General features: G+C 39.0%; 2 protein-coding genes across 3 annotated transcripts; one reads left to right on the forward strand and one right to left on the reverse strand.

Moving 5' to 3' along the window:
- The first annotated feature begins 11384 nt into the window (after nt 1-11384).
- On the forward strand, nt 11385-13853 carry LOC137708196 (ankyrin repeat-containing protein At2g01680-like). Its single transcript, XM_068447215.1, has 3 exons — nt 11385-11720; nt 11804-12219; nt 12307-13853. The coding sequence occupies exons 1-3, from the start codon at nt 11414-11416 to the stop codon at nt 13477-13479; spliced, it is 1896 nt and encodes a 631-aa protein (XP_068303316.1). The 5' UTR covers nt 11385-11413; the 3' UTR covers nt 13480-13853.
- LOC137708195 (protein FAR1-RELATED SEQUENCE 5-like) lies at nt 13652-17782 on the reverse strand. 2 transcript variants are annotated; one of them, XM_068447214.1, is made up of 5 exons: nt 17595-17782; nt 14616-16856; nt 14251-14280; nt 14022-14123; nt 13652-13936 (listed from the first exon to the last, which is right to left on the reverse strand). In XM_068447214.1, exons 2-5 carry the CDS (start codon nt 16851-16853, stop codon nt 13874-13876), a joined length of 2433 nt encoding a protein of 810 aa, XP_068303315.1. In that variant the 5' UTR covers nt 16854-16856; nt 17595-17782; the 3' UTR covers nt 13652-13873. The 2 variants fall into 2 exon arrangements, with proteins under 2 accessions (XP_068303315.1, XP_068303314.1); XM_068447213.1 differs by having other exon boundaries at nt 14251-14358.
- Between the last annotated feature and the right edge of the window lie 5243 nt (nt 17783-23025).

Consider the following 23025-nt stretch of genomic DNA (forward strand, 5'->3'; position numbering starts at 1 on the left):
TTCCGGCCAACTCCGGTGGAGTTTTTCGATGCCACCACCACCATCTTGAAGCTCTCATTCCCCTCTACAAAACCCACCCAAGAACCACCTTGATTGACCATGGTATGAGGCGGTTTGAGGCCACGAAAGTTGACGAAAATCAATGGTGCTCCGGCCACCCTTTTCGATTTTCCGGCAAATCGGCAAAGCAATGGCCGATTACACCACTTGGGATTTGTAGCCCATCATCCCAGGAGCAAAACCCAACCAACCTTGACCCCGTTGGACCACCGTAGACGACGAATCGACGTCGGGAAGTTTTAGGCATCCGCCGGCTTTGTGGGCAAAATTGACCATCTTCCGTCCACTTTTGGACTTAGTGGCAGGTATGAAAGTTGCTCCACTCACTGAGATCTTCATTTCTGTGAAGTTTGAGAATTTTTGGAAATAGTTGGATTTTCCGGCGAGTCGGGGCGGCCGACCGCCACCCACGGCGGCGCGTGGCCAGTGGGCCGCCAATGCTATTTTTAGGCTATGTCAAATGTCTTGAATTCAGTTTTGTCATTTGAATGACGTAGGTTGATAGTTGGAACCTAAATTCGTTACGATACGTTACTTGATAAAAATGTGAATCGATGATCCGACCGTTGGATCGTCACCAAAATGGGATATATTATAATACGTAATATTTAAAGATTATAGGAATTTACAGATCGGGAATCTGACTTACGGATCTTCCTGAATTGGATTTGTAAGTTAGTAAAATAAATGTCCATGGCTACTTGTTTTAGGCAATTGGCGGAGATCTGACCGTTGGATCGTAATGAAATTTTAGTATGTTATTCTTGAAACATATTGTGGATCGTTGGGAGTTGAGGATTGGAAATCTGATATGCGGATCTTCCGGGTCAAGTTATACAGGGTTGTAAACCCTACCGTCGATCTTTGATCGACGGTTGACTTGTGGTCAATGGGTATCAAACTATTTTAGAATGTCGTTGAGGTTGTGTTTTATGTGAATTACGTACTCTTCGGATAAGAGTTCTGAGATGTGATTTGATAATTGGTCACAGGGACCAATCATTCAGGACGCCTCGATGTGTGCGCTAGAGAATCATAGCATGGACTCCAAGTAAGTGGATCTTTTCCTTTTTATCGTACATATTATTGAGAGTTCTATCGACACTTTTAAATTGATTAGGTATATTACTTTCATATATAATTATTGTGAATGCTTGAAGTACGATATGAACTACGAATGGCTTGATCCCTATTTAGGGTACGTAGGCAGTCTAACGAGACGTTAGATGCAGCCATAAAATATTTGAGACCAAAGCCTTACTTGGGAAATTGAGTAAGGCGAAGGAAATTGGTAAAGGCAAGTTTTAGTTTTATGAATTAGTTAGCTAAATTAGTGTTAATTGGGTCGTCATGGATAATTATCCCTGAAAATAAGTAGTTTGGGAGTAATGCGTTATTGATTGTACACTTCTCACTGTATTGTTTATAATTGAACATGCTACGACATGGTTGAGTATTAGATTGCATCATAGTATATCAATATGTATATTACTTGCATATAATTATTGGGAATGCTTTCAAGTGCAAAGGTGAACTCAGGACACCCTGGTAAGTTCAGGTGAGTTTATGGTACTAGTTGAATCGATTGCGTTATAGCACGACTACAGTTATGTGTTAGGCAACTTCGATACTGTCGTACTGGTTGCCATGAGTTACACATGTTATATTGAGATGCATTGAGAGCTCATAAACCTGCACCCCGGTGTTAGTGCTCCCGCCCGTGGCCAGGGCACAGTCCTTCACGTGATGTTCACCTCCCGCACCTTATGCTCACCTTGGATTCAAGGTAGGTGCACAGTCCTGTCGTACAGACCACTTTAGGTGGTTCCGACTCGTAGGCGACCCGCGATTATTCGCCCAGTCTTCACGTGATCGTAGCACTTGAGCTTATTTATTTACACCCAGTCCTGTCGTACAGACCACTTTAGGTGGTTCCGACTCGTGTGCAGGTATACTTATTGAGCTATATGCTAGCCAGGATTGATAAGATATAGATAAGTCGTACAGGTCACTATAGGTGACTCCGACTTATATGCTAGCCAGGATTGATAAGATATGGATAAGTCGTACAGGTCACTATAGGTGACTTCGACTTATATGCTAGCCAGGATTGATGAGATATGGATAAGTCGTACAGGTCACTATAGGTGACTCCGACTTATATGCTAGCCAGGATTGATAAGATATGGATAAGTCGTACAGGTCACTAGAGGTGACTCCGACTTATATGCTAGCCATGATTGATGAGATACGGATAAGTTGTACATGTCATTTTAGATGACTCTGACTGATATATCACTTTGTATTGATTTAGTTCATTTGGCCTACTTATTAATGTATGGTGGAGTTAATGGCAAACCGTGGTTTTGGTCATTTCTGAGTATGGTTTGGATATATGTATATATGTTGTACTGTCTTATGGAAAACGATACGGGTTTTACATTAGGGCATTACTTTTAGAGAGGTAATAACTTTGGGAAGCTTGGTTTTATTGCTTACTCACACCTTCTGTTTGGTGCCCTCCAGGTTTTAGCTGCTGAGTTCGTATTGACAACAATCTGTGGTGAATCTTAGTATTAATGGATATTTTTGAGGGTATGATTCTTACCCATACTACTGTACCTTACTTATGCTCTGACATCGCGTGTGAAAATGGGTTCGCTCCCACTCGTAGCGCACTCTGGTACTTAGACACTTTTAGATTCAAATTTATTCACTTTTTGTACACTATCACATTTTATGGCTTCGTCACCTTCCAGGTGTCGGCCAACACAGCTCGATTCAGGGTCCAAGTGGACTTTCTGGGTCGGGGTGTGTCAGTGTGGGTTATTTTGTTGTATTTTCAAAAATAGTGTGGGTTATTTTGCTATAGTTTAAAAAATAATGAGTTATTTTGTTGTAGTTCCATAAATAGTGTGAGTTATTTTGCTATAGTTTCAGAAATAATGAGTTATTTTGTTGTAGTTCCATAAATAGTGTGGGTTATATTAGTTCAATTTCAGAAATAATGTGAGTTATTCTGCTGTAGTTCCAGAAGTAGTATGACTTATTTTGCTGTAGTTCCAAAAATAGTGTGAGTTATTTTGGTTTAATTTCAGAAAGAGTGCAAGTATTTTGGTTCATTTCCAGAACTAGTGTGGGTTATTTTGTTGTAGCTCCAGAAATAATGTGAGTTATTTTGCTATAGTTTCAGAAATAGTGTGATTTTTTTTTACTGCAGTTCTGGAAATAGTGTGAGTTATTTTGGTTTAGTATCAGAAATATGGTGGGTTATTTTGGTTCAGTTTTAGAAATAGAAGCCACTGTTCATGTTTCTAATTTCCCTTTCCTCAGTTTAAGTAAACTTATTAAATGTTATATAAATAAATGTTTATTTACACTTAAAAAACAAACTATATTTGTATTATGAATTTGGGTTTATTATTTAACATCGAACATATAAATATTAGAATTTTAGAATTTTCTCTTTAGTATCTCAGTAATTTGATGGTATGATATGAAATGCAAACTTAAATGATTACGAGTTTGTAGTACTTTACAAAATATTTTTCTGAAGTCTGATGAATTTATAATAAAGTTTAAAAGAATTAATGATGTTTTTACACGTGAATAAAAAACATAGGCTGATATAAGACATCGCATCACACTCCCAATTTTTTTTTGTCGGCATGTGTATCACCTCCCAATTCATAAGTCCTTGAGTTAATAGGATGCTAGGCGGCGGAAGCTCATAGGATTACAATTACAAAAGAAGACTTTGTTTGTCACGTGGGAGAGAGAAAATAAGACTGAGGTTTCACGAAGACACATGGGAGACATAAGGGCAGAGAGATATTAAACGGAAAAGGCAGGGGCAAAATCGAAAAATTCAGTGTTTGGACCATTTTAATTGGACTGATTTGGTATTGGACTTTATCCAAATTATTAAATAAAGTTATTATCTGATTTTTTATTAACATTCAAAGTTTTCAAATCATTTTCATTAGTTTTTTTTAAAAAAATTTCTAGCCCCACCGTTGATATAATTGGACAAAGCAAAAATACTCAGCCCGCATGGGTCACGTTGAGTTATTTAAGATTCATGTTGGATAGCATACCTAACATTAGTTCGGTATCTTTTTCACAAATCACAAGCAAATGATCCTAATTAACGAGAAATTTTTAGGTGTTCCGGGTACACCAAAAAATTTTGGTGTACCCTCACTCATAATGGTGGACCCTACCCTCATTTTTTTTCCAATAAAATAATAAAATCAAATTTTAATGAGTGTGGGTACACCAAAACGGAACACCTAAAAATTTTCCCTAATTAACATGGCCTTAGCCTTAAGCCTTGTTTTGACAAGACAGAGACAGTTAAATGTCATTTCCAAGTTCTCACATGATTCTCGAGTAAAAGGTGCATGTTTTTTTTAAATCATTTTACAAAAAATTATTGTCAATATATAATATAATTGTCATTTATCTTTTCATCACATTAACTCTCGTTGGATAGTAACAATACTATCATGGCTGTTCGAGTGCGTGGAGAAATTCTTACATTTTAGGGGCTTCCCTGCTACGTTAATTAAGACACGAGCATGGACATCTTTCCATTTGGATCTCACACAAACTCATTTTAGTTGATCCGAATGCTGAAATTACACCTTTCTACCATTATAAATAAAGGTACAATGAAGTGAGATAACACACACCTTACAATTACACATTTATCTCTTTCTCTCTATGCCGCAACATCCCCTCTCACTATGTTATTTATAATGATTTAGTAAATTAGGCCTACAACACCTATGAATATATAAACATGCATTTGTTCTATTCTATTGAACTCACTAATAGTCATGGTCTTATTGGACATGCAAAATCTGAAAATATATCTCTCACCATAAAGATCGATCACAAAATGATTTGCAAAGTATATACCTTCAATTTTCCCGATTCTATTTTTCTTCTAGAAGCTTATAAATTGATTGAAGATAAGGAAACAGGAATAAAAATTAAACTACAATAAACAGGGTTAGAAATTGAGTGGAAAAGATAAATAAATTGCAATATCTAATAAATAGACTTTGGAGCTCAAACATTACGCGGTTGCGTGGTCATTTTATTTAATTATTAAGTTCACACTGAATGAAACTCCAAAGGAAGTTTCTCTATTGACTTAACCATGGAGTCGGGTCCATTTGCAGGACCTTCTTCAAGTCTCCTTTTCTTTTTCTTGTTTTTTGTTGCACCCATTTGCTTTGCAATACTCCATCAATTGACTTGTAGTCGTCAAGAAAGAGATTTCGTCTTGTTTTTGTTACAAAATGATAACTTTTTGCAACTTTTCTTCAATGTAACGTATTATCTAATTATATGGAACATGAATGACTAAAATTGAGAATAGAAGATTTAACAATTGTAAAAATCAAATCTAAAACAACAAAAAAAATTTATCCTACTAAGTGGTGCCAGCTGTATGAATCCTAGAACGCCACTACGCTCGATTTTGGGCCAAGTCTTCCATTAGCCCCTATGCATGCAAATTTCCGCCGTCTTCTTCTTTACTGAAAATGCATCGACAAAATAATAACACATAAGATTAAGGCTAAAAGCCTCACGCGCTCACGATGAATGAAGGGAGGGCTTTGGCTAAAGAATCTCCGATGTTAAAGTTAGAATTTGAAAGAGAATGTGTTTAGGAATTTGTGCGTAGAGAATGGCTTAGAATTTTAATGGGAGAATAGGGCTATTTATAGGGGAGTGACCGGCCCTATTTGGAAAATAGGGGTTGGCCATATATGGTCAAATTGTGAGTGTAATTGCAAGATATTATGTAAAATAATATCTTGCAATTAACTTGGCAATTAAACCTAAATTGAATAGGAAAATTAGGAGTTACCTTTTGAATAAGGATTTGATGAGTGATGAGAGGGAATTGAATAAATAACATTTTGATCACCTTTGATTCTTCCTTGATTGAGTCGTTATTGTTTGTTGCATGCGCGTGAGAATTCCTGTGTGTCTTGAGGGTAATTTTGTCTTTTTATCCAAAAGTCCACGTGTTGCCTCCATATTTTCTTGATTATTTTTGGCTCCACAAATGCCCCCACACTTGTGGGCTGCTAGCAGGAAAGGGCATCAGGTGTAGAGATCTTCCTTTGCTTTAGGAAACGTAAGATTGTTTCCTATTTTGATGCAGATTCCCACATTAATTGGAAATTAGATCATTCTAGTAAAGGGAAATAAATCACTTCTAAAGTCTATTTAAGTCTACCTTAAGTAGATTAAATCAACTTCAGAGAGCAATTTATTCTACCCTACAAGAGAGAGAAAAGCTAGAGGATATTTGTTCCCCTTTCTCTAGCAATTTTTTTTTCACTTGTCTGTGCAAATGACTGTCATTCGTTGCTTTCTTCATCTACACGCCGCACCAAGGTAAGAAAAAAAAAATCAAATTTTCCTTGTCTTCGTAATTTTTTGGAGCCCTGGGGCTTGAAATTTGGCTCATCGGGGGTCAAGGATGTGTGAAAAGGTGGCTTGGAAAGACCATGGCACTGTTTGCCGTGGGTAACATGGTGTGGCGGCGGCTCGGCTTAGGCCGAGGGCTGGCGGCGCGAGCCTTGGGCTTGGATTGTGGTTGGGTTGGGCCAGGGCCCTGGGGTGCTTGGGTCTAGCTCGTTGTGTCTAGGCCCATGTTGGAGAGCGGAAGGGAAGCTCGAGCCTCATTCCTGAGCTCAGTTGTTGATGGCTGGGCTTCAACCCATAGGAGAAGTGAAAGAGTGAGAGAGGGAAGCGCGGGGGTGCCAGCCCCCTTCCAATTGGATTAGGCTGAGAGAGTTTGGACCAGGTAGTAGGGCCTGATGCGCTGGCATTTTTTTCTTTTTAACGATTCTTTCTCTCGTCTTTGTAGAATTTCTTGGAGCATGTTTTCTTCAAGCCACATGAGTAATGATGGTGTACCGCTGCTTGCTTTAAAATTAGCTTCGATGACTCGTTCAGAGATTTCCTTAAAACATATAGGAATGCCATTTTGTCTGGGGTGTATGTGAAGCATGTCAAGGAGGGTAGCAGCCATGAGCCATGTAATGGGCCTAGAAGAGCCATCAAGTTTCACCCTTACTACTTCATGTTAGAATTTACTTTTCCCATGTAGCATTTTTTCCAAGAAGTGCTTTGCTCCATGAAGCGTGCCCCTACTCAATGTTCTCCAAATATGGTTATTGTGATAGTGGGATTCCTCAACCTAGCCAATTCTTTGACTTGGGTCTAGCCATCAACGAATCCTAGTACTTTGGAGATAAGTGGAGAGTGGGAGTCTAATTCTTCCCTTGAGCTATAAGTTTCGACGATTTTCGTCACCGGTAAGTTAACTGCTTAGTTTTTAGGCTGTTTTGTGCTTTTGCTGAGTTGCTATCTAATTTGTTGCTTATCCTCCTTAGCTTATGTAGATTTGAAATTCGGCTCAACTTTCAAAACTTCTCTAGATATGAAGAAGGTGCATGTTGCTTTGGGTATCCTTGTTGAGTACCATGAATGGCGCTGGCTACTTAGTCCTCTTCGCTAGGAGAAAGGTGGGATGTCTGCGAGAGATGAGATAAAGTGAATCAAGGCAGAGGCATTAGCTTTTTTGATCGCCGTTGTGGAGCTTATTGTGAATGAAGGTGGAAAGAAGAGATCTTCCCCGCCTGCTCAAGAAATGCCCCCTGAGGAAAAGTTAAAGACTTCTTCCATTGTTCGTGAGGGGTCTGCCTGTTGCCAATAGGCTTGTGATTTACTTGACTTCTTCCAAGGAGAAAAAAGATAGGGTTGCTAGATCCGAGCTAGTGATGTCTGCTATGCTAAAGGTGGCTAGTACGATTATTGATAGGATTGCTCAGCGTAGATGTTCCATCATGCCCCCAGTGCCGTTTATGCCAAGACGTTCATTGGGAGCTAAGTTTGGTTTATCTTCGGAGATGCTTGCTACTATGAAGGTGGACTCGCAGCTAAAGTGGTGCCAATGCATGTTCCTTTACTAAGGCTGGTTCGCCTGCTGAGAAAGAGGAGAATGTTTGCATGGGCAGTTATGAGAAATCCACCAAGCCTGTTTCTAGAGAGGCTGCTGAGATCTGTACGCTTTTGAAGCCAGATCTACTCAAAGACATGGACACGTGTGTCAAGCTTGTTGATGGCATTAAAGGGGTTATTTGCCCAAGTTCTTTTGCGAAGCATACGACCAAATGTAGAAAGACTGCTCTACTTGCTATGATGCAGAAAAGGTCAGACTTCTTCTTGATCAAGCAGTATGATGAATACTCCTTGGTGAAAACCAAAGAAAGCTCATTGAAATTCCAGATGGATTATGGCGGTAAGGTGTGGAACCAACATAAGTAGGTCATCTTTTACAGAGCCTCACTTTGTAAAATGGTGGCGAATATCTTGCACATAAAAGCGTCGTTGTTCTGGTAAATGACCATTGTGCTTCAGTAGTGCTTCAGATGTCTTTTCGGGTTACCATTTCATTTGAAAGATGTGAAATGTGGCATGCTGAACTTGCATGGACGCTCTGCCTGCTCAATCTCGTCTGTGAAAGATGACCTACTTATGTTGGTCATGTCCCATTGTAATGCTTTGTCAGTGACCTCGTTGCATTGGAAATTGCACAATTGCTCAGTCATGAGCCTCTCTACTTTTTTGAATTTAACTTTGTTGGGGGTAATGAAAACTCTCGGCTGCCCCCAGTCGTGACCTACGGGTTTAAGTTGCTATTCCATATGTTCGGCTCTTCTATGTCGCGGCTGCGGTGCATGTGGTATGTTCCTAACAGGCAAGCGAATTTCTCGCAGACTACCAGTTGAACTTGACCTAGATTTAGTGATTGCTTCTCTCTGTCCATCGTGCTGCCTACTCCGATGTGAGGTGGAGGAAGCTCTTTGCGGGCCTAGCCATGAATGAACACTTTGCTTGGAAGGTTGCTCATGTTGATTATTAAAGTGTGGCCCCAACCGTGAATGTATGCTCGTCCATGGGCCTAGTCGATAGTACATACTCCTCTGCGCGCTAAGACGAGAGTATACATTATCGCAAATACTTAGTTGGGAATGTACACTGCCAGAACACTCGGTTAGTGACTGGTCGAGTGGTTGCTTACTAGGACGCTGCTGGAGAGGTTCGTCGCCTGCCCTTGTCCTACTTCGGGACACCTCATCTGGGGCATATTGCATCTCGGTACGCTGCAAGAGCTGATTCACAAAGGCGCTTGTCAACTCTATGACTTGTCGAGACAAGTGTTGTTCGCCATTTGGGTTGAAAGAGCTTGGACGGTATATGTTTCCTTGAGTAATGGAAGTGTAATGGACTCTGGGCGTGAAATTTGAATTGGGATATGTCAAATTTACAGAGAAATGGGGTGAAAATACCCCCGGTTTAATCGTCGATCTAGAAATCTGAAGTGGGGACCGTTAAACCTCTCTTGGACCGGTTTGGGCTACTGTGAGGGCCACTGGAGTGAGCCAGACCTTAGGTTGAACCTCGAAAACGGGTTGGGTCACAGACACGAGTCGAACTGTGGGCGTAAGCTGGATCGCTGAAGCGTATGGGCGTTAGGCTCCCCTTGACGACGTCCTAGGCCTACGGCTCTTGGGTCGCTGCCTTAGCAGCTGCGGTTGTAGCTTAGGCCTGCTTGCGCTGAGCCGTGCTAGGCTCCTTTGTGGCACGAGCTTGGGCTCATTGCTGCAAGGTGGCATGGGCTTGAGCTTGCGACTGCAAGGTGATGTTTTCACCGTGGGCTTGGGTCTCACTATGAGCTACCATGGTGGCTGCTACCGTGGTGGTTGCTGTTGGCATAGTCACAGTGCTGCCCTGTGGGGTGATGCAGCTTCACTCGTCGTCACGTTGAGCCTCGTGGATCATCATGGTGGGGCTATGCGTTGATCTCCATCACTTTGTCTAAATCCTTGAACGTAGGAAGTTCCTATTGTTGTGGTTTCCGAATTTCTAGTCATTGTACTTTTCTTTTACGTTTATTCAAAAAACGTTATAAAAAATTCTAAGAATAAGAACGTACGAAAAATCTACAAATGAACAAGAAATGGAAAACTTTGAATGCAAAAGTCTTCTTTGAGCGTGAATCAAGACTCTTAATGAAAGCACCAATTTGTGGATGCAAATTTCCGCCATCTTCTCCTTTGACGAAAATGCACCTACAAAATAATAACACCAAAGATTAAGGCCAAAAGCCTCATGCACCCACGATGAATTTGGGGCGGTGTGTTGGGGCTTTGGCCGAAGAATCTCTGATGCCAAAGTTAGAATTTGAAAGATAATGTGTTTAGAAGTTTGTGGGTTTGGAGTGATCGGCCCTATTTGGAAAATAGGGGTTGGCCATATATGGTCAAATTGTGAGTGTAATTGCAAAATATTATGTGGAATAATATCTTACAATTAGCTTGACAATTAAAACTAAATTGAATAGGCAAATTTGGAATTACGTTTTGAATAAGGAATTGATGAGTAGTGAAAGAGAGGGATTTCAATAAATACCATTTTGATCACCTTTGACTCTTCCTTGATTGAGTTGTTATTGTCCGTTGCATGGGCGTGGGAATCCCGATGTGCTTCGAGGGTAATTTTGTCTTTTTAACCCAAAAGTCCACGTGTCGCCTCCATAATTTTCTTGATTATTTTTGGCTTCACAGCCCCCAGTACTCCATGTCTTCTCTTCGAGTCTCTTTCTAAGTCTTCCTAGATCTTCATCTGCCCCTTTTGTCTTGAGCCTCAATCTCGTAATCCTATCTTCCAACTAGAGCATATATAGGTCTTCAGTTCACATGAACAAATCACCTGATTTTCTCTCATCTTATCCTCAACTATGGCCATTCCTACTTTACAGATATCCTCGTTGTCAATCTTGTCATTTCTCGCATGCCCACATCTAACGAAGCATTCTCATATCCGCTACACTTTTTTTGCACGTGTTGATGCTTAAGCGTCCAACATTTTGTGCTATACAACATTGCTGGCCTATAAAAATTTTCCTTGAGCTTCAGACGCATACGTCGGTTGCAAAACACAACCGATGTGCCATTAGACGCTATGTAGAATTGAAGTGGGAATGCGTTTGTAAGTATTATCATCTTTTCCAACACGAAATTTCTTTGAAGATACAAGGACAACTTAATGTAGGGACACAATTTATATCCTTTATCAATTTGTCAGCGTTTACCAACTTTTGTGTGATCCCTCATGCCCCAGTAGCTGCGGTAAACTTTCGAAGCATCTTCCTTTTCTTGTCTTTTCTCTAGACCTAGTTGCTTTTAAGTACGTTGGGTACCTGCTACAATTCTCAAACAAAGAAAGAAAATTGGAGTTCGAATCTTACAAAGTTGCAATGAGTTTGTTCAAAAACAAAGAGCCAATGGAGGGAAACGACGCATTTATCACCACGTCTCAGATTCCGGATAACTTGAGAGGGTTGCAACTTACAACCTTGGAAACTCAAAAGGTCTATATGGCTTGTCGAACGGGGAACGCTCAAGCCTTAAAGCTTTTACTAGATGCCAATCCCGGATTATCTAGTACGCTGAACACGAAAGACAAGAGTGCACTGTCCTTGGCCTTAGTCAACGAGTCTGGGATGCTAGGGTTAGGGAAAGATCAAACATGTATCCATGTGGCTGTGTCTGGTGGACATATTGGTAAGTATCAAAATTCTCTCTTTCGAATTTAATTTGTTTTTTGGTACAATTTCTTAACCGAGTTTAGCTAATCTTTTATGCAGATGTTGTCAAAGAGTTGCTAAGAGTCTGTCCTGAGCTTGCTCATGTGGTTGATGAGAATGGAAATTCGCCGTTGCACTATGCGTCTTGCAAAGGGCACAGGGAGATGACGGGGATGCTGCTGAGGATTGATCCGAAACTTGCGCAGGAGTACAATAACAACGGACACACGCCATTGCATGTGGCAGTAATAAACTACAAAGTTTCAGTCCTTCAAGTGTTTGTCTCTACGGCTAAGCCGTCATTCCAAATTGTCACGAAATCTGGTGAGACGGTATTTCACTTAGCTGTGAGATACGGCCAACATGATGCTCTGATGTACTTGACTCATGTCTGCGATGACACCGAGTTCTTTGATTGTCGGGATCTTCATGGTAACACCATCTTGCATCTTGCAGTTTCTGAAGCACAACATAAGGTGAGATATCAATGTTCATCAAACAAAGTTAGTGAATTTTGATCAGAAATATATGATTTTAACTTCTTGATACTTCTTTTGCCGCAGATAGCAGAGTACCTAATCAACAAGAAAAGAACAGACGTCAATTATCAGAACCATAAAGGGTTGACAGCACTTGACGTCCTCAACGAGGCCAAGGACGGTGTGGAAAACATGCGTCTTCGAGCTATGCTCATAAGCGCGGGAGGGGAAACAAGGATTGAGTTGTTATCTCATACACCGAGAGTAGAAACATCCGGACCTCAACCAACGGAAGTCCTCGAAAACATGCCAAAAAGAGCGCAATTTGTTAAAGAGCATGAACTTCATCTGTCCATTATAGATGAAGTAGCTTCCACTGCCTCCAAGACCCCATGTAGTTCATCACCACCAACTAGGAAGTCATCTAGTTTGCCATCACCCCAATCGAGCAAGTCATCGCCAAAACTGCCATCACCGCATTCCAGCAAGTCATCGCCAAAACTGCCATCACCGCATTCCAGCAAGTCATCGCCTCAACATTCAGGTGGAGACGGATTGGATTATCAAACACAAAAGCCAGAGTTGTTGCCAACCATCGTGAGACAACAACACAAATACCCTAGCAAAAGGCATCAGTCGGAGTTTGATATTTTCCACAACCCCCGTAGGAGGCATCATAAGGTATATTCCGAGGCACTGCAAAATGCCCGCAACACTATAACGCTCGTTGCCATTCTGATTGCAACAGTTACTTTTACTGCTGGTATCAGCCCCCCTGGCGGAGTCTATCAGGAGGAACGGATGAAGGGAAAGTCAATAGCAGGCAAAACGAGTGCTTATAAGGTCTTTGCAATAAGCAATTACCTTGCGCTGTTCACGTCACTCTCCATCGTGGTTGTTCTCGTCAGTATCATCCCCTATCGGAGAAAGCCATTGATAAGACTACTGTCGTTTGCCCACAAGGTCATGTGGGCAGCTGTGGCGTTCATGGCAACAGCTTTTGTTGCAGCAACATGGGTGATCATGCCGCATAGCCAGAAAATAGAAATGGTGCTTGTAGTTCTACTGGCTGTAAGCATTGGCACGCTTGGAACAGTTTTTATTGGTGTCGTTGTAAAGCTCGTTGATCACTGGCTGCGAAAATCAAAATGGCGAAAAGAAAGAAGAGAAAGAGTGGTGGATATTGAGGACCCTGAAACGGGAAGCCACAACTCAGATGTTGAGAGCACCTACAATCAAGGATATCACTCATACTGAATGTTTTCACCTCCACACCTTCAAAGAATTGATATGAACATCTAGTTTTCGTTATCATATATTCTAACCTACAGTAATCTTGACGCCGTGTCTAGCTCCGCAAGCTCGTACAATGTTGTATCCGAATTTGTTCCAAGTACATTCTCACCCAAACACCAGAAACATAGGAAAATTCAAGCCAATATATCCATTAATACAACTTAAAAGAGTAAAAGAGCATGAACTAAAAAACTTACGCGACTTCTACTGCTCCAATTTTCAGTATATGCGGCACAAAATCTCTAGATACGACATGTTACTCTTTCACATTATGCACAAAACTATGGTTGATATCCCAAGCAGCTGTACATACAAAATCCATGAAACCCGTCAACTATTGGCATTCATTACGTGCTCAATTTCCTGACTCTTTGCCTCCATTACTTTGCAAACAGTGATTATGATGCCTCGAAGGTTCCTACAAAATATTTCAACAGAAGTTTTAATGTAACAAAAATTTAGATCAAACGACATTCAACATTTTCTATACTTATACCAGTTACCTGACATAGTTGAGTGAAATGCATGTTATTGAGGAAACTTGGAGTTGCGCCAAAAGTTTTACTTGAATATGACACTTGGTTTCCATTATCAACATACGACCCCTATCAATAGCACATGAGAATGTTTTTGTAAGGAATTAAGAAATCGGATTTTTGTACAATGATGAAGGAGTAAAACTGAAAAAAAATTAAGGTAAATAATATTCCATAATTCTTCCATTTAAGTTACCTGACGATGTTGAGTGAAAGGCAGAGTACCCTGCAAATTGACAGTTGCACTTGCATCAAATCTATGACTTGGTAATGATACTTGGGTTCTAGCTCCAACAGAGGATCCCTACATATTAAATATGCAGATGACATGAAAAAAAAAAATGAAGACATAAGTATAAAAATGTAAAAAGAAGTACATTATTCCCACGTGAGCCAATATTTATGCTTACTAAGAATATCGTACTTTAGTTACTTCAAACATTGGAAATTCATGTCCAATAACCAGTTTCTCTTTTAAATTGTCACAAAAAGGAAGGAAGCATAAGCAAACAAAATAATTGTAATTAGTTTAATCTATTCAATAAATTTCGGAACAAGTACCTCTAACAGCCAATGTCTTGCTGCATATTGTGTGCCTTTGGTTGGTGGTATATGCTTCTGAGTTTCCGCAGGCTCTGTCAGTCTACTACATGGGCATTTCGCTGTATGCTTTCTTTTAACTCCACGTTCTTTTGTTATTTCACAATCGTTGTGCCTTACCATTTTCACCTGCTTAGTTCCACCACTTTCTCCAACTAAAGCTTCGCCTTCTGAATTTTTATGAACAGGTACATTATCTAGGCCAAGATTTTTCTTCATTTCCTCTAAACTTTTAAGCAACTGAACTGACCAATCGTGTGCACATGCAATTAACCTCTCATCTTCTGCTGCAAGGGATGCTATCTCACGAAAATTATGGCACAAATGGCTATAACACTTCCCAGGAGACTCCCTTGGATTGTTGCTAGTTTCAATTCCATGGTAACTAGTGAGGCTCCTATCCCTTGCACCTCTTGTCCAGCGCTTCAATATGTAATCAGGTGGGATTGTTTTCACATTCTTCTTATCTAGCACTTTCAATGCATGAGAACATAAAATCCCAACAAAAGTGAACTTCATGCAACTACAATTAACTGCTTGTGTTGAACCATCATATTTAACCAAATGCTCATGAGATCTATAAGATACTTTGTATTCACTTGTCATCCCAGACTTACAAATTTTATAGACACTGCAGTTAAGAATTCCCATATACTCTTTTTCAAAGAGTCTAAAAACTTCTGGGGTATAAACCTCCACAGCACGCTCTAACATCTCCACATTAATTACTGGTGAAGGTACGGTCTGCATCATCTTGAAATCAGCTTGTAATTCCTTATCTCGTCGATCTGCCAAAATATTCTCAAAATGTTCAAAGAAGCACAAGAGATCATGACTTGGCATCAAGTGTTTTTTCAACACATTGGTGATACTTTCCTTGTGTTGTATACTCATCAAGTCTGCAGTGAAAGTGTGTCGTTCATACACCAATGCCCATTTTTCCCTCACTTCATATATTTCTTTTAACCAATTATCCTCCTTGAGATCATAATTTTCAAGCATATCATTCCATGCAGAAAGCCATGCATCTTTATCTTCGTATTCATATACACACTTGCTAAGATCACAAGCAAATTGCTTTGATGCATGAAACACGTGGCTTAAATTCTTGGCAGCTTTCTGGTAAATATGCCAAGCACATAACCGATGGTTAGCTTCAGGAAAAACTTCTAATATTGCCTCTGCCATTGCAGCAGATTGGTCTGTGAGTATGGTCTTCGGTTGCTTCCCAGACATTGCTGCAAGAAAAGTCTCAAACAGCCACTTAAAAGAGTCTCTGCTATCATCATATAGTAAAGCTGCACCAAAAACTACAATTTGTTTATGATGATTAACCCCAATCAATGGTGCAAATGGCCTACCATATTCGTTTATCTGATAAGTGGTATCAAAACAAACAACATCACCGAAGGCTTTATAATCACAAACTGAACGTGCATCTGCCCAAAATATATTTGTGATCCTATCATCCTCATCAAGCTGCACTGAATAAAAACAAGATGAGTTATCTTCACGCATATTTTGAAAGTATTGCAATATGGCCCCAGCATCTCCCTTTTCCATTTTTAACTTCCGCTTTCTCTGTAGGTAATTTCGATAATCGTTATCCCCGGAACCAAGATTCTCTTGCCCCTCAACTTCTCTACTCACTAGTTCCACTGTTTCTTTTATTGGTGACCTTGATTTTTCCCCGTCAGCAACATGTCCCTTTTGAGCTCTAGATAAACAACGATTAACCTTTAGCATGTGTTTCATGGGTGCCTTAATCAAATCATGATTATGACTTGCATTAAACGACATAATCTTAAACTTTCCAGTTTTCATGAGTAAACAAACCATATGCGCTTCACAGCCAACCCTTGAACTTGGTAAAGAATAAGTTATACTCTCACACCGTTTATTATCCTTTCTCCGGTGACCTTGTTTTGAACAAACATAAGTTACCCTTGATACAAGACCCATCTTATTAGTCTTTCTATGATGCTTCCTCACATCAAAACCGTGTTTTGCACCATACTTGACATAAGCTACATATGCACTATCATGAGAACTGAACTCGATTCCAAGTTTGAGATCTGCAGTCATCTCTTCAACTTTATCTGGATCATTAGATCTCAAAGAAGATCCGTTACCTTGCAAATCCACTTCTTCGCCACTTAACAACTCGCTACTTAACCTTGTGCAGTCATTTTTCTCCATAACCTAAATGTTAATCAATTAGAACGATATCAACCAACAGAAATTCTCCATACACAATAATACTCTGACTATGTCAAATTTCGATACGAATACTTCAATGTTAATCAAAATCCACCTTCTAGTGAATTCGATTCAGGCCTTTTCCATTAAGCGAATTAACAGCAATGCAGAACCAAGTAAATAAATAAATAAAACACCAGATACAGAACCACCCAAAGATTTAGAGCTTGTTTGGAAATGTTTTTTAAATAACTGAAGCACTTTTGCTGAAAATATTTTTGAAACCAATCCTTAATAAAAATTCAAGTAGATCCTAGAAAAGCACTTTAAGTGCTTTCAGCAAGAAAAACATATCTAGTACTTATTCCAAAAAGCACTTACAATGCTTTTGAAACCCTAAATCAATTTCACCAAAAGCGGTTTCAGTCATTTTAAAATGATTATCAAACAAGCCCTTAAACACTTACTATATTATCAAAAATCACACATTACAGTGAAATGCATAGTTGGTAGTAATAAAATTAATCTAAAAAATGAAATAAAGCTTGAATCTTTACATATATATAGAATTGTGGGTGTTATAATTTACAATAAAACACAGTAAAATTAATCTAAAAAATGAAAGAACGAGCTCAACTTGTTCATACCCCAATTTCCAATTGCGTTCGCCCCCACAAACTTCACCCACAGAAATCCAATGAAGGCTGTAGAAAAATGATTCGATAAAATTAATAAAATTACCTTAAAAAACGACGAGTCGGCTATGGGTGATGCAATTGCAATGAAGTCGTTGCGGTCGCCGGTCGTCGGTTTCCGATCTCCGGCCGTCGGAAACGCAGGGGCGGGAGTTGCTGTGTTTGGGGCTGACTTCACCTACAGGCTACAGGTACGAAAGGAGCGAAGCGAGCCTACTGAGTTTCTGATTTTTTTTTTTTTCATTTTTTTAGGCTTTGGGATGAAAAATGAAAACAGAAAACAAAGAGAAGACACGTGTCGTAGAAAAAGGAAATCAAGACAGGTGTTAGGATATGAGTTGTTGATTACTAAAACATTGTCTATATACAGCCACAGCTGATTATATTTTTCATTGATACTGCATAATTCTTTCTTGGACTTTTTTATAAGCAATTAGTAAATTTTGTGTATAATGTGCGTATTATAAACATACTTATGTATATTTTTTTTAAATTTTTTTGTTTTTCTGACATGTCTTAGTGGTTTGTTAAGGCCCACATCTTTTTAAAATACTACTTACATACTTTAATATAAATTATTTGGACACAATTTTAATAATAACATAAAATTTATTCTAAATGCATCTTGACATATTACTGAAAAAATAAAAATATCAATATTAAAATTTTGAAAATAAAATATATTTTTGCAAATATTCTGAATTATACATGTATGTATTTTTCACATACTATATCATTCTTGCATTTTACTAACTATAGATAGAAGTGAAAACAAATTAAAATAATTTTTAATTTTTAGTTTTCATTTTGTGGATTTCTTTTAAATCTCTTTCCACTATCCTCCTCCACCATTCAACATCTCTCATTTCTCTCATGGGTTTCCCCTTCATACCTAACACAAAAATAAACAATAAATTAAAAACAATTGGGAAACTAATTATAAAAGTGGGTGAGAGAGGACGGATGACAGATAGAGAAGAGCTCAAGTGTATTAGAATTGTATTTTCACCCCCTTGCTTTGTACCTTTATTTATTGATGGGGGATCTATCCTCCATGAGGCTACTTGTGACAACCCGTCCTTAATTCTATGATTTTATAAATTTTTAAAGTGTGAATTTACAAAAATGCCCCTAGAGGTAAGGATTTTGACTTATATTGACCATTGTTTAAAGAGACGTATGAATCATTCTTTTAGTGTACTTGCATAGTACTCATTGCTACGAACTCGTTGGCTCAAGCGAAATCGAATTCGGGACTATGAAGGAGATTTTAAAAGTCTTATCCTTCCTTATCTCTGTCAAGTTCAAACTGTGAGCACCGAACCCAAACATGAAGCTTGCACTGCACAATGTCCATTGCCATTATGCATCATCTTCTCCAACAAGTTCTCGTTGATTCCGACCAAGGTAGGCCTCGGGAACACTCTATTTCCCTTCCTTTTCGATGTTTGTGGAAGATCTTAAGGTTTTAAACTTGTTTTGGTAGGGTTCGGTGACTGAAATGACAAAATGAAGTTTTTCCAGATTTCTGGAAAATCTGACAGTGGCCATTAGGCCACTTTTAGGCCGTTCCCCTGGTCAACTCTGACCACGATTGGACCTCAAATTGGTATAAGCCTCTTCCCCACATTCCTAGCTTCTAGTTAGCTTTTGAATCATTGCATTTGGTTGAGATTTGAGCACATTTTGAGATCTGAAAGTTAGCCTAAAAACCTACAAAAAATCTGGGATTCACGATGAAGGCACGTGTGGCGCGCATGGTGGTGGCATGTGAGGCACGTACAGCGCGTGGCTGCCAGTGTAGCCACCTTGTGGTGGCGCGTGGAGAAACCCGAGGTCCCTTCTTAGGTTCCTCAACATGCCGAACCTAAATGCACCCTTCGTTTTCCGAAATTAAGACAGGTGTTAGGATGTGAGTTGTTGATTACTAAAGCATTGTCTATATACAGCCACAGCTAATTATAATTTTCCTTGATACTGCATAATTCTTTTTTGGACTTTTTATAAGTATAGTTAGTAAATTTTGTGTATAATGTGCATATTATACACGTACTTATGTATTTTTTTAAACTTTTTTTTGTTTTTCTGACATGTCTTAGTGGCTTGTTAAGGTCCACGTCTTTTTAAAATATGATACACGTACTTACATACTTTAATATAAATTATTTGGACACAATTTTAATAATAACATAAAATTTATTCTACACGTATCTTAACATATTACTGAAAAAATAAAATAAATCAATATTAAAATTTTGAAAATAAAATATATTTTTGCAAATATTCTGAATTATACATGTATGTATTTTTCACATACTATATCATTTTTGCATTTTACTAACTATAGATAGAGGTGAAAACAAATTAAAATAATTTTTATAGTTTTCATTTTGTGGATTTCTTTTAAATCTCTTTCCACTATCCACCTCCACCATTCAACATCTCTCATTTCTCTCATGGTTTCCCCTTCATACCCAACACAAAAATAAACAATAAATAAAAAATGGTTGGGAAACTAATTATAAAAGTGGGTGAGAAAGGACAGATGATAGATAGAGAAGAGCTCAAGTGTATTAGAATTGTACTTTCACCCCTAGCTTTGCACCTTCATTTATTCTAATAATGATGGATTTTCTTGCCTTACAGCATCCCCAGAGGGGGATCTATCCTCCATGAGGCTACTTGTGACAACCCGTCCTTAATTCTACGTTTTTATAAATTTTAAAAGTTTAAATTTACAAAAATGCCCCTAGAGGCAAGGATTTTGACTTCTGTTGACCATTGTTTTAGTGTACTTGCGTACTACTCATCGCTACGAACTTGTTGGCGCAAGTGGAATCGAATTCGGGGCTATGAAGGAGATTTTAAAAATTTACAAAGTTGAAGGGCATTTTGGTAAAATCACAATTCTAGATATTTGACCCTTAGTTATTTATTATTTTCGAATAAAAATGTTAGTTTTGTGGGTCCCACATCCACTCCTCTCCCTCATCCCGTGTCTCTTATTCTTTACCTCATTTTTGGGCAAAGTCTATATCTCTTTCTTCTAATACTCTCATCCCTTACCTTTCAATCATTTCGAACTCTCTACCCTCTCTATACAGCCTATGCTGAGGACCAAACAACCACCATATCATCACTCCATCATTTCCGGCGAGATGGCCACTATCACAGCCATGCTCGAGGACACTCTCTTCTCCTCTCTTTTGTCTCTGTTTCCTACTTTATCTCTCTAAAATTGTCTCACCTCAAACTCTCTCTACACTCCCCGTGCACAGTGTTAACCACCACTACTCGACCACTCCGGCGAGTTAGACCATTAGACCACCACCGCGTCTTATCCTTCCTTATCTCAATCAAGTTCAAACTGTGAACATCGAACCCAAACATGGAGCTTGCACTGCATAATGGCCATTGCCACTATTCATCATCTTCTCCGACGATTTCTCGTTGATTCTGACCAAGGTAAGCCTCGGGAACACTCTTTTTCCCTTCCTTTTCGATATTTGTGGAAGATCTTAGAGTTTTAGACTTGTTTTGGTAGGGTTTGATGACTGAAATGACGAAATGAAGTTTTTCCAGATTTCTAAAAGATCTGACCGTGGCCATCAAGCCACTTTTAGGCCGTTCCCCCGGTCAACTCCGACCACGATTGGACCTTAAATTGGTATAAACCTCTTTCCCACATTCCTAGCTAGCTTCTAGTTGACTTTTGAATCACTGCATTTAGTTGAGATTTAAGCACGTTTTGAGCTATGAAAGTTAGCCTAAAAACCTACAAAAAATATGGGATTCATGATGAAAGCACATGTGGCGGCGCGTGCGGAAACCCGAGGTCCCTCCTTAGGTTTCTCGACGTGCCAAGCCTGAATCCACCCTTCATTTTCCGAAATTCGATGGTTTTAAAATAGTTCCTTTATTAGCCGTACTTTGTATGAAAGCACGTTTGTACGTTAGTACGTTACGTATTTATATACATAGTTTCATTTTTAGGCGAACCACATCGCAAGGACTCTCAATACTACGAGGCGGGTTCAACTCGACGACATGAATTGTGAATGAGTTTTTCTTTGATATATATATATATATATATATATATATATATATATATATATATATGTGTGTGTGTGTGTGTGTGTGTGTGTGTGTGTGTGTGTGTGTGTGTGTTTAGTTTCTATATATACATTTAATAATGAATTTTCCATATGAATGCCGTAGTTAAATTAATATTTATTGGAAATGACGTAACGGAAAGAATTAGGAAATCATTATGAATATTACGGGATGCCATAATTATATATACGGCTATGAATGATATTATGTTGACTAGAATTATCAAATCATAGTGGCATGACTATATTTATGTTATATGCTCATCGTTTGCTGCACCGGTGTTAGAACTTGCCCGAGCCAGAGCCAGTCTTTCACATGTATGTGCACATCGCACCGTACGCTCACTTTGTATCCATTGTACGTGTCAGTCCTATCCTAGATTGCTATAGGTAATTAGGACTCGTATATGCTGCGCATAGCGCTAGTCTTCATGTGATTGTAGTACTAGAATGTATATCATTGTTATGCCCAGTCTTATTCATGTCAGAATATCTCTCTGCATGAACTTGTGTGTCAGCATGTGTCGATGAGCACTTGATATGATATGTTTGCTTAAGCGAGATTATGTGATTATGGACGTCGTGTGCTTACTTAGGAAATATTGTGCTGTATTGAATTCTTGAGATTTTGCAGGCTATGGTAAGTATTTTCTTACTATACGTAGTATGTATATTTTGAAAATTATACTAGGTTTATGGCGAGGGGTTATTATGTTTTTGTAAAGGTTTTTACAAAGCTCTGTTTTTAGGCCACTCACCCTTATTTTTCGCCTTTCCAGGTTTAGCAGCTGAACGTTTGTATCGACGAGGATTCTTGGCAAATCTGGTATTGGAGACTACCTTCGATGGTATAATTCTCAATCCACTCTATTGTACTTTACTTATACTCTGACATCACGTGTGATGGGTTCATTCCTGCTCACCAACGCACTCTTATACTTAGGTACTTTTAGGTTTAAATTTATTCACATTTTCCACATCACTACACTTTATGACTTCGTCACCTTACAGGTGTCAGCTAGCACAGCTCCATTCGAAGTCCTAGTGGACATTCTGGGTCGGGATGTGTCATTTTGGTATCAGAGCATGAGTTTGGGCAGTATTGCGTTCATCACACCGTGATGTAAGTATTCTCAGTTCTTGAACCTAAATGTTAAATCTTGCAACTTCATCGAATATGAAAATTGTGTTAACTTTTCCTAAATTTTGGACAGTTTAAGCGACTCACCGACGTTTTAGCAGATCATTTTGGAGAACATCTTTACACTTTAAACGAAGAATTTCTCTACCAAGGAAATATGTAAATTTGAGACAAGTTGATAGCCCTGAAGCAAGGCTATTATATTGATAGTTGTGCATCACAAG

This window comes from Pyrus communis, chromosome 11 (genome assembly GCF_963583255.1).
Source record: "Pyrus communis chromosome 11, drPyrComm1.1, whole genome shotgun sequence".
Lineage (NCBI taxonomy): Eukaryota > Viridiplantae > Streptophyta > Magnoliopsida > Rosales > Rosaceae > Pyrus > Pyrus communis.

What these genes read in the sequence shown, in the direction of transcription:
- LOC137708196 (XM_068447215.1), top strand. Translation starts at nt 11,414, where the DNA reads ATGAGTTTGTTCAAAAACAAAGAGCCAATGGAGGGAAACGACGCATTT. An exon ending in TGTGTCTGGTGGACATATTG is followed by an intron (nt 11,721 to 11,803) that starts GTAAGTATCAAA and finishes TCTTTTATGCAG; the next exon opens with ATGTTGTCAAAGAGTTGCTA. An exon ending in TTTCTGAAGCACAACATAAG is followed by an intron (nt 12,220 to 12,306) that starts GTGAGATATCAA and finishes CTTTTGCCGCAG; the next exon opens with ATAGCAGAGTACCTAATCAA.
- LOC137708195 (XM_068447213.1), bottom strand. Translation starts at nt 16,853, where the DNA reads ATGGAGAAAAATGACTGCACAAGGTTAAGTAGCGAGTTGTTAAGTGGC. An exon ending in CTTTCACTCAACATCGTCAG is followed by an intron (nt 14,124 to 14,250) that starts GTAACTTAAATG and finishes TGCTATTGATAG; the next exon opens with GGGTCGTATGTTGATAATGG. An exon ending in ATTTCACTCAACTATGTCAG is followed by an intron (nt 13,937 to 14,021) that starts GTAACTGGTATA and finishes AATATTTTGTAG; the next exon opens with GAACCTTCGAGGCATCATAA.